The 11500-nt window shown below is 54.5% G+C and overlaps 1 protein-coding gene across 1 annotated transcript in view; it reads right to left on the bottom strand.

Moving 5' to 3' along the window:
* Positions 1-3039: 3039 nt before the first annotated feature.
* The window catches only part of LOC107204046 (ras-related GTP-binding protein A), a 10584-nt gene continuing 2123 nt past the window's right edge, over positions 3040-11500 (bottom strand). Inside the window, exons 2-9 of the mRNA XM_015626831.3 lie at positions 11086-11185; positions 10090-10156; positions 9262-9484; positions 8751-8846; positions 7908-8030; positions 5521-5612; positions 4609-4724; positions 3040-3504 (exon numbers count right to left, since the gene is read on the bottom strand). Of these exons, the coding sequence (XP_015482317.1) occupies positions 3407-3504; positions 4609-4724; positions 5521-5612; positions 7908-8030; positions 8751-8846; positions 9262-9484; positions 10090-10156; positions 11086-11185 (915 nt within the window). The 3' untranslated portion in view covers positions 3040-3406. The remainder of the gene's footprint in view (positions 3505-4608; positions 4725-5520; positions 5613-7907; positions 8031-8750; positions 8847-9261; positions 9485-10089; positions 10157-11085; positions 11186-11500) is intronic.

The following is an 11500-nucleotide window of genomic DNA, read 5'->3' as shown; positions in this document are numbered from 1 at the left end:
GGAGCTCCCCTCCCCCACCCTCTTTTTTTTGGGGGGGGGTGCCCCGCCCTTGAGGTGACATCATCGGCAGCCAATGGGCGGCTCCCCTCGCATCCGGCGTTGCCATGGGAACGCGCAGGATTTGGGGGAGGGGGTGGACCCCCAATTTGCTCCCACCCCCCCCACACGGAGGGAGCCCCAAAATAGGGGTGGGGGGTGCTGCTGGACTGGGCACCTTGGGGCAGTGATGAGGGGGAGCAGAGACCCCCCCCATTTGGGGTGCTGTGGTCCCCCTGCACCCCCATCCACAGGGGAGTGGAGCACCCCCAAATCTGAGCACCCACGGGTGCCAATCTCTGCCTCCCGAGCCTCTCTCACCACACAGGTAAAGCCCCCCCAAACATGTGGGGTCCCCCAGGGTGGCAGAGCTGGGGGAGCCTCTGCAAGGGGCTGCAGCCACGGGGGGGTCTGGGGGTCCCCTGGTCCCTTCCTGGAGGGGTCTGGGGGAGCCCCTGGCCTGGAGCTGCCAGTGGGAATCCACCCCCCGCTCATCCCAGTGGTTTTCCAACATCCCAAGGGGACCTGGCTGCTCCCAGCGCTGTGTCCCCAGCCTCGGGCTGTCCCCAGTGTTGAGATGTCCCCTGATGGCCACCCTGCGCTGGGTGTGCAAGGGGCAGGACCAGGCTGGGTTAACCACCCTGTAACCCCCCAAATGCAGGACCCCCATCCCCAGCCCTGACCTCATCCCCAGGGATGGGAAATCGTGGGGATGGGGACTCAGCCAGGTGTCCCCTGCTCAGGATGTCCCTGCCAGAGGTGACTCCAGGAGCAGGTCACGGCCACCACGGCGTGGCACACAGAGCTTATCCAGGGGTGCAGAGTGACCCTGTGACCCCTCACACTTCTGCCAAACCACCACACCTCAATCAGGACCAAACTGACCTCCTTTTGGCAAAAAAATGCTTCTCCTCCTCAGGAAACACCCAGGAAAGGCTCAGGTAGGGACCTTCCCTCGGCCAACCTCCCCTGGGGAGATTTTGGGGACCAGCTTTTGGGGGATGAGCAGGCCCTGCACCCAAAGGCACCCCCACCCTGATGTCACCGAGCTGAAGGACCGACAGCAGGCACAGGAGACCTCCCAGAACCCCCAGAAGAGAGGGGGGAGCAGAGCAGGGGTTCCCCCAAGGTCCCCTCTCCTGCTGTCCCAAGGATGGATTTGGGCAGGAGGGGTTGGACCCTGGGCAGGGAATGCTGCGGATGCTCCTCAGGAGGTGCCCACGAGCCACAGTTCAGCAGTGACAATTCAGGGTGACTCTGGAGAATCCATGACCCCTGGATGTGCTGGAGGAGCTGGTCCCAGCTGCAGAGCAGCGTGTGGCCACCACAGCCCCGTGTCCATCCGCCCCAGGGACAATTCTGGGCCACTAAGGAGCAAAAAGAAGTGGAAGCATCCCCAGGGAGACCCTCAGGAATTGCTGACCCTAAACAGCACATCCTGTTGCTGATGCCACTGGAGCCATCCATGCTCCAAAGCAAGAAATAAATGGTCAAAAAACCTGGAAGTAGCTCCAAGACAACCCCAGGGAGCACAGCTGTCCCAGGGAACTCAGCCCAGGCCCCCCAGCAGCTCCAAGGGGAGCTGGGCCAAGGGGGGATTTATGCAGGACCTCAGTCACACATGGCATCAAGTTTCTCCTCATTCCAAGGTCAAGTGCTGAAGGAAAAGGCTGGATCACAGCTACTTCATCCAGGTTTGGGATGATGTTTTTGTGAGAAACATCTGGAGCAGGCATCAGTATTTTATTTATTTTTTTTCTGGGGGCAGGAGGTGCCAGAAGAAGCAGGAAGAGTTTTCCAGAAGGTGGGATGAGGGTGCTGAGCCTGATCTCCCAAACCTCCCTGCTTGGAATGGAAGGAGCCAGAGCAGCCACCAAGCCCAGGCTCCCCAAAAGCCCTGGGATCTGCTCTGGGAAGGGACAAAGGACACAACGGGGCCATCGGAGCAGGCAGGGCAGGTGCTCTGGCACAGCCACCCGTGTTTGTCACAGGCTGTCACTCAACGAGCACAGTGGCACCTTGGCCACAGCAAAAGGACCAGGCTGATTCCCAAAGAGCCCCCAAATCCATGCACTTCAGGAAAAGGGATCTGAAGCTGGAGAAGAGCAGAACTTTTCCCCAACCCCCACTGGGTCACTGCCCCAGGAGGCTCCAGCCCAGCCAGGATTTTGGCCACTTGTCCCTCCCAGCCCTTTGTCACCTGTCCCCCACCCCACGTTCCCCCTTTGACATCACCCCAATTCCACGTGCTGCCGTTTCATCCCTGAGGACGCCCAGAGGCAACCCCTGTCACCATGGCAACGAGGCAGCATTCCTGCCCACATCTGGAGCTGCAGCCTCTCCTGAAGCCCTTCCCACTGCGATGGGATATTCCAGAGGCTTCAACACCCGAGGGCAGGGTGGGAGTGTGGGAAGCTGTGACATTCCCAGCAGGGGCAGCTCCTTGGGGGAACAGCGGTTGTGTCCGCGATTCCCACTCCAGGTATTCCACACCTGCATCCCGGCAAACACAACCTCAGCCAGGCGCCCATTCCAGGCTCGGCTTGGGCACAGCCCCTGTCCCACGGGGATGGTTCCCACTGGAACTCCCCCACCCGAGGCACGGCAGCTGCCGGGTGGGCGGTGCGAGACGCGGCTGCTGAATTCCAGGAGGACGGAGCAGGGCTGGGAGCTTTTGTGCGGAGCCCCCAGCTTCTCCAGCCCTTTTAGCTCCCCTTCCCCACTCCCCCGACTCGTCCCGGTGGATTTCTCCCCTCCCAGCGGCTGTGTGGGCAGGGATGCAGGGAAGAGCCAGGCACGGAGGCACCACACCCTTTTTTACACAGTAATTTGATGCAGCAAGAGAGAAAAAAGGGAGGGAGATGCTGCCAAGCGATTCCCAGTGAAACTCTGGAACGCCTTTCAGCCAAATCCCCCCAAAACCAGCAACATGCAGCTCCTACAGCTCTGCTTCCAAAACCTGCCCCGGGGTTTGGGAGAAAGCAAACCCACTTTGCAAAGCTCTCGGATCTGAAACCCCGGTAGCAAAAATTTATTTCCATGACCGAAGACGAGGAGAAATTTATAAACTTATTCTAGCAACCCTCCAAGGATACAGTAAACATCCCATCACCCGGAGCCACGAATCCACGAGGGCTCTGCCACATCACCTGTCCTGCCTCCTTCCCGACCCTCCCGTGCCAGGGAAATTCCGGGAATTCAGGGAATTCTGTCCACAGCAGGTCCAGCTCTAGTGTCCAATGTGATAAGGAGAAAAAACAAGCAGCACACTCATTTCAAAGCCCAACAAAGACATGGACAGTGTTAGATTCTCCTAAAAAGAAGTAGTCCCGATCTGTTTTTTCTCCCCCCAAAGCCCCAGTGCCTGGGATCAGCGCATGAGCAGGCTGTGCTTTGGTCCATCCACCCTCTCCAGCTTCTCAAAGTGTTTCCTGGCGTTCCGGATGTTGATCAGCGTGGCTGCGGAAGCTGAGAAGGAAAAGGGACAGGGGAGATAAAAAGAAGTTAAAAAGGGTGAGAACCACCACGTCCTCAGGGCTGCCTGGCCTCAACAGCTCTCTCTGCAGGGTCTGGGTGCACCCTGCTGCTCCCAAACCGGGCAAAATCCACAGTGGGATGGGCTGGGAAAAATTCAGGGTGGGAAAAGCTGGGTAAAATTTAATGTGGGATGGTCTGGGTAGAATTCAATGGGGGAAGATCTGGGAAAAATTTGATCTGGGAAAAATTTAATGTGGGAAGGCCTGAATAAAATTGAATGTGGGATGGTCTGGGTAAAACTCAGCGTGGGATAGTCAGGGCAAAATTTGATCTGGGAAGGTCTGGGCAAAATTTAATGTGGGATGGTCTGGGCAAGATGTAATTGGGATGGGTAAAAACTAAACATGGGAAGGTCTGGGAAAAATTCAGCATGGAATGGTCTGGGCAGAATTTAATGTGGGTAGGTCTGGGCTGTTGCTGATCCCAGAAGAACAATGAGGAAAAGCCTCTCCCAGGATGAGCTGCTCATCCCAGAGCTGCTCCCCAGCCCAGCAATGCCCAGGATCCCACACTGCCCCTAATTCCCGAAGTGAGGAGGGCAGGGAAACCACAGAAGCAGGCTCTGGGCAGTGTCCCTGGAGCCCCTGAGCTCCCAGCAGCGATTCCAGGAGCTGTGTAAACAGGGATCTGCTCCCAGGGGCTGCGGGCTGGCACTGCTGCAGCTCCTCCTTGGGATAAATAGATGCTGCTAAAATTAGAGCCTGTCCACCCAAGACAGCCCAGGCAGCCAGAGCACACCCAAACATGAGCCAGCTCTGCTTCCTCCCCAAAAACCAGCGGGGCTGCCAGCTCCCAACTGCCCAAAATAGGTTTTAGGCACGACCTGCCCAGCCAGGTCTGGTTTGGTGGCACCCTGTGACAGCAGCAGCAGCTCAGCTGTGCCACCACCTCTGCAGGGTCCTGCTTACCCCCTCAACCCCTCTCTCTTAATCACTTCTTGTAATTAAAAACTCATTTTCCAAGAGAAACATGGTCTAAGCTGGACTAATTTCACTTTTTTTGAGGTTTTTCTGGTTTCTCTTGGCTCTGACTCACGTATGGAGGGGTCTGACATGACCACCATCACGTAGGTGTTGGAGGTGAAGATGTCAATGAAAGCAGCAAAGTTGGAGTTCCTGACCTCCATGCTCTGGAAAGAGGCTGCCAGCTTACTGAAAAACAAGGAAATAAAGGGGGAAAAAAAGAGTGAATGAAGAGCTTTTGTGCCCACATGGCCAAAATCCCTGATCTGAGCTGTTGGGAACAAGGAGGAGCTGGAATTCCCACTTGGCAAGGTGTGGTTACAGCAGGGCTTTGGCTGGGCTTGGTTTTAAAGGCAAAATTCCTCAGCTTTGGGCCAAATGAGATCAATATCAGCTGATTGTGCATTAAATGAAGGAAATTCCAGACACAGCCCCCCTGACCAGGCCTGCTCCCCGTGGATACCAGGGCTCAGCCATTCCCAGCTGGACACTCTGAGCAGCAGAAATAAGCATAAAATGGGAATACCTGAAGACATCTGAACATCTGTAACCCCCCTGAGAAACTTCTCCATCCTATCCAGCTCCACACACCCTCAGGATTAACCTGACTGTGGAGCCTGAGGCTGTGCAAACCAAGCTTCCCAGTTTTCCACTGAAAACAGGGATAAACAGTGTCTGCAAGCCCTGTCCTCCCCAGCCAGCCCTGAGGGCCTGGGCTGGAGCAGAGCTCTCCAGCTGCCATTCCCAGTTTCCAAGAGAAACACTTCTCATCAGTTCAGCCCTGGAATTCCTCTGATCCAGGAGAAAAAGGCCTGGAATAAAACAGCACCAAACCTCTCCCCCCACGAGCAAAGGAGGAGTTAAATTAACATTTAACGGTTTGTTTTCCAGCAATATTCCATCCTGGCATTCCAGCTGCCAAGGAGTCAAACTGGGAAAAGCTGGAATAGCCCTGATCTCCCCAGTGCTGATGAGAGCAGCTCACCTGCAGCTCAGCTTGAACTGTTTGATGATGTTGCTGATCTTCTCAAACCTGTGCACGTCCCGCTGCTCCTTGCACTGATAGTGGGAAATCACCTGGAGAAGGGGCACAGCCAGTCAGGGATTCCAGCCCAGCTCTCCCACAGCAGTTCTGGGAATGCCTGGGGAGCAGGGAAAGGAATCCCTTTGCCTTGGGCTGCCTGGATCATGGGAGGTGGTTACAGCAGCTCTTGTGGGGCTTTGAGCAGCTCACTGGCAGGGTCAGCACACAAAGGATGGCACAGATCTGCCAGGTGAGGGCTGAGAGCTTCACCTCAGCAGCAATTTCAATCCTGATCCAAAAATAGGGTGGAAACACAGGAAAAAAGTGTGTCCATCACCTCAGGAATGTGCCGAGTGCTGTGACAGATTTTCCCTCCTAAGGTGCTGCTGGGACATTCCCCATCCTGCACAGGCCAAATCAAACCCCAAAGCCAAATCAAGCTGTTCCTCCCCAGGAAGAGCAGCTCAAAGGCAGCTGATTCCTTGGGAATTCCTCCTCCATGACTCCAGTCAGAGCAGAGGGAGCTCAGAGCAGTTCCCTCCTCTTCCTCCCCAGAGATCCAGGAGCAGCCCTGAGTGCCTGGATGCCAACACCAGAGCAGCTGCAGGGCTTCAGGAATCCTTGAGAACATCTCCATGAACATTCCCACTGAGCTGGTGGCCCCTGGCCTTTCTTCCTCAGCCACACAGAGCGAGAGCTCCATCCCCACAGCAAAGCTGACAGGAATCTCTCCAAAACCTTAGGCCAGCTGCTCTGAGCTCTTCACAATTCCCAAATCAGCTCTCTCTGGATGTGACAGGAGGGATGTGAAACTGCTCTATTCAGGGAGCCACATTTTACAGATTTTTTAGGGACTTTTTTCCCCTCTTTTTTCCCTTAACCACCTTAAACCCATCACTTTTTAAACTTGCCCAATTATTCCCACAAGCACAGTTTTAGCCACATTCAAAATGTGCAATTCCCAGTGTTCAATTTCCTTCCTAAACTTCCCAGATGAGGTTTTCTCACTACAGTTTAAACAGAATTTCAGAAAAAAACTTTTCAGAGTAAGATTTCCCAAAGAGATTTTCACAGGAAGATTTCCCTTCAGGAGAAGAGAGTCCTGGGAATGTTTAAATACAGGAAAAAAAGAAAAACTAAAGAGTTTTTTAAGAAGTCACCATTGCACTTCAATTAAGCACAGAATTTTTGTAGCAAAGATCATTTCTTTCAGTTAGAAATGTCCTTGTAACAATCACACTGTCACACACCCCAAGGTGGAACTATTTATTATCTCCAAAAGGTCAAAAAGCAGAACTTGCCAGGCATGGCAAGTGTTTGTTTCTGATAGTTTAAGGAGGAAGAAAAGTCATGGCTCCTTTCCCAAATTCCCTCCATCATTTCCAAATCACCAGCAAGGAAAACACTCCAAAAAAATTCAAATATTTCCTTCAGCACCAAGAGTTTGGTGCAGAGTGTTTTGTGCAGCAATCAGGAATATGGACAAGCACCAAGAGTGCTTTTATCCAGCACCTTGGCTGAGGGATTGGGAGCACAAGGACCTGGAAAAGCATCACAATCCCATGGCTGATCCTCCATCCCTGCTCTGGCTTTGCAGAACATCAAAAATCAAGAGAAATCAGGTCCAGCTCAAATACCCCAGCAGAAGGAAGTGAAAAGTTTGGTTTTGAAGCTTCAAAAGGTTCCTGCTCTGTGCAGAGAGGGATTCTCAGGGCAGTCCCACCACGATGGGGACATGAAACACTCCCAGAGCCTGCAAGAGGAAACCCCAACCAAACCTCAGCAGCTCAGCTGCTGCACAGGGGAATTTTGGGATGGTCCTGAGGCCCACGGGGTCCCAGTGGCTGCTTTCAGAATCCCAAAGCCTGGATCAGGACATTCTGCACTGGGACTGGCACCTCCCAACTTCCAGGGAATCCCAAAATGGGTTGGCTTGGAAGGACCTCAAAGCTCATCCAGTTCCAACCTGACACCTCCCCCTGTCCCAGGCTGCTCCAAACCCCATCCAGCCTGGCCTGGGACATTCCAGAGATCCAGGGGCAGCCCCAGCTGCTCTGGGAATTCCATCCCAGCCCCTGCCCACCCTGCCAGGGAACAATTCCTGCCCAAAATCCCATCCAGCCCTGCCCTCTGGCACTGGGAGCCATTCCCTGTGTCCTGTCCCTCCATCCCTTGTCCCCAGTCCCTCTCCAGCTCTCCTGGAGCCCCTTCAGGCTCTGGAAGGGCTCTGAGCTCTCCCTGGATCCTTCTCCTCTCCAGGTGAGCAATCCCAGCTCTCCCAGCCTGGCTCCAGAGCAGAGAGGAGGGAAAGGGAGGCTCCACCCAGGGAATCCATCCCAGGAACTCACCAGGAACGTGGCTCTCTCAAACAGCAGCACCTCATCTGCCTCGATGATCTGAGCAAAGTTCCTCAGGTTCATCTCCAGCTGCTGCACGTTGGGGATCAGCTGATAGACAATGCTGGACCAGGCCTGGAGACACAGAAAGGTCCTGTCAGCTCCTCTCCTCCTCAGCCTCTCGTGGGAAATGTGCCCCCAGAGGGATTTTTTGTCCCCTGTGGGTGCTGACAGCCTGGGAAAGGCTGAGAAGCTTCTCCAGCTCCCAGAGGGAGCCCCAGACCTGAGGAGGCCCTTCCCTGGCTCCAGTTCTGCTCCAGCAGGCAGAGGAGCTGCAGCGCTGCTGAACGGACTGAAATCATCCCTGGTTTAAGTTGGGGATGCTTCTGTCTCCTTCTCCCACACAAGTTTCCAGAGAGTTTTAATCCTCAGCAAGGTCAGCACACAGATGGACACTTGGCAGCTCATCCCTGATCCCAACAAAGCTCCACCTTATCCCAACGGGCCAGGAACAAGCCCAGGAGGGACTGGGGGTGCTGGGATCAACATCTGTGCTCATCCACACTCGGATTTTCCAAGCCCAGCTGCTGAGCCAGGTGTGGGGCAGTGCCCAACCTCACCCTTCCCAAGAGCCAGGGGGATATTTGGGATGCCTGTCTGACAAGTTCCTGATATTTACCACACTCTCCTGACTTTTTAAAGGTAATTAATTAAACCCAGGGTTAATTTGGGTTGAACTGACAGCCTGCAGAAGCAGCTGCTGCAGAGCTGATCACACCAGCAGCATCTACAGGGATTCTCCTCCTGCTCTTGCTCCAAGTGGGAAGGCAGATGTGGAGAGGGAGCTGCACCAACCTTGTAGAGTGTCTCATCCCAGATGGAAGTTCTAAAACAAACACATTCCAAGGGCCGGGAAAGGCGCTTCAAGTCTTCCTCACGCTCCTTAAAAATCTGGGAAACAAAAGAGAGTTTAGGGATTGAGTGTAAATGTTCCTGCCTGTGCTGTGGATTGCTGTTTGGATTTATGGGATGGATCTCTGGGATACAGCAGGGGACTGGGCAGGAACCCTCCCAGGGAGCAGCAGGGCCAGGGATGTCCTGCTGCAGAATCCCAAAATTGTTTGGCTTGGAAGGAGCCAAGGTGTGCTGGGAGCTCTGGAACCAGACAAGAAAGGCTTTTTTTATCCCTAAAAATCACCACTGCTGTTCTCTGCCGGATTCTAGGATGACACACTTTAAAGAAAGGCAGGAAAAGCTCTGGGAACATCTGAGAAAGCCCTCGAGGAACAGCCCCAAGGGGCTGCCTTTGAGCTGTGACCCACGTGGCACAAGGAACACATTTCCACAGCCACTTCCAGCTCCTCACCAGATCCCGCTGGTCCTCCTGCACCAAGTCCATCTTGTGCACCAGGCAGAAGATCTTGGCATCAGGGGAGTTCTGGAGAATGGCCTCCAGGCAGGACTGGTAGTAGTGCATGTCCTTCTCCAGCTCCCTGCTCTCCACGTCGAACACGTAGATCAGCACCTCCACATTGCGGAAGATGTTGTCCCTCTGGCTGGTGAAGTAGTTCTCCATGAAGGTGTCCTGGCTGAGGGAGCAGAACAGGAGATTCCCTTTAAAGCAGCTCCTGCCTTTGGGGGAAAGGCCTCCTGCCAGGATTTGGAACTGCAGCTCCCACTCTGGAGCATTCCCAAGGAAATTCCCACTGAGCGTTCCCAAGGAAAGCTGGATGCTCCTGGAGAGCATCAGCCCCCCCAGTCCCACAGGAAGCTGAAGCTTCCCTCGTGTCCTGCTGCTCCTGGCTGGCTCTAAGGAGCTGTTTGTGAAACCCCACAGCAGCAGGAACGGGTGGGACATGACCCAAAGCATCAGTTCAGCCTTAAATCCCAGGATTTAAATCTCCTTTAACTCTGGCTGGACATGGCTGAGATGATCCAGAGGCCATGGAGATGAGGAGGGGACAGCATTCCTTGAAAAAGCTGCTCCCAGGAGCCACAGGATCAACCTGCAGCATGGCCTCTCTGCACAAATCCCACCTGGATGGAGCTGGAGATGAGCAGTTCCAGCACCTCAGGACAGCAGGAGAAGGGGCATTCCCTCATTCCAGGGGGAGGAGAATCCACTCTGTTCCATCCCTGACTCCCCTCAGCCTCCCCCAGAGGTTGGAAAAGGCCAGGAATAATCAGTACCTACCCTCCACAGTCCCACAGGTTCAACACCAGGTTTCCCAGGAATCTAACGTGGGAATGCTCCACATCAACTGCAAAGAGACAGCAGGAGCTCACTGACTGCACCACACACCTGGGGCAGAGCTTGGGCAGCCAAAAATCACAGAAATCAGCACAAAATCATGGAATGGTTTGGCTTGGAAGGGATTAAAGCCCTCATTCCAGCCTCTGCCACCTTCCACTATCCCAGGGTGCTCCAAGCCCCGTCCAGCCTGGCCCTGGACACTTCCAGGGATGGGCATTCCTCAGAAAGCAGCCCCAGTTTGTAAAATCCCAGAAAAACAGCATTTCCCAGAGGAATTCAGGCCTCCCTGGCCACTGCTCTCCTGACAAGTGCAGCAAGTGTTCCCCTTCAATCACACACTCCCTGGGATATCGTAGGAATGACTCTGCAGGGCTTTAAGCCATCCTTAAAAACAGAAACCAGGGACACTGGGAATGTAAACTTCAGGAAGAGCCAAATTTATGGCAAAGAGAGAATTGACACCAATCCCTGACATTAAATCCTCACAGGCCCTTCCCAGTGAGAAGCACCAGATCCCAGCAACTCATCCCCCTCTTCCAGAGGAATCACTTCTTGCTCTTTCCCAACAAAAGGAAAAAGGAAAGCATTTATTAAAGCCCAGGGCATCATCCTGCCAAAGCCACGGGGGCACTGCAGATGCCCTGGATACAGCAGGGATATTCCACCAACACAGAGGAGGCTCTGAGTGGTGTAGCTGCACCAAAGACTGCCTCCTGATCCCAAAAAAAAATGGAAGTTGAGGATAAAAATTGAACAATAAAGCAGCAAAGCCGATCCCAGTGCTGCCTTTCCCTTCCCTCCACTTCCTCCCTGTCCCTGGCTGATCCCGAAGCTCCAGCGGGGTGTGGCAGCTGGGAGGACCTGCAGGGACACACCCGACCCTGTAATGAGGGGTTGGAGCCCTGGGATCCGGGAATTGTGTCGGGAATTCCTTACTCGTGGCCCCCAGGCGCCGCGTGTCCCGGGCGATGTAGTTGGCAAAGATAATGGATCTCATGCTGGTCTTCCCAGACCCACTTTTACCCATCAGCAGCACCTGCAGAGAGGGAAAGAAGGAAAAAATGAACTCCCACAGAGCACTGAGTCCTTCCCAGCTCCCTCTTACTGCCAAAGGCACGAAACACGGGACTGGCACATTCCAGCTGGGAATTCCAGCTGCCAAGAGAGGCAGAGAGGAGCAGGTGGGAAGGACAGACATCCCAGCCCTGCTGTCCTGGGTCACCCCAGCCCTGCTGTCCTGGGTCATCCCAGCCCTGCTGTCCTGGGTCACCCCAGCCCTGCTGTCCTTGGTCACCCCAGTCCTGCTGTCCTTGGTGACCCCAGCCCTGCTGTCTTTGGTCACCCCAGTCCT

The sequence above is a fragment of the Parus major genome, chromosome 4A, assembly GCF_001522545.3.
Source record: "Parus major isolate Abel chromosome 4A, Parus_major1.1, whole genome shotgun sequence".
In the NCBI taxonomy this organism is placed as follows: Eukaryota; Metazoa; Chordata; class Aves; order Passeriformes; family Paridae; genus Parus; species Parus major.
Note: the sequence above shows the minus strand (reverse complement) of the source record. Positions and strands in the feature narration are given on the sequence as shown.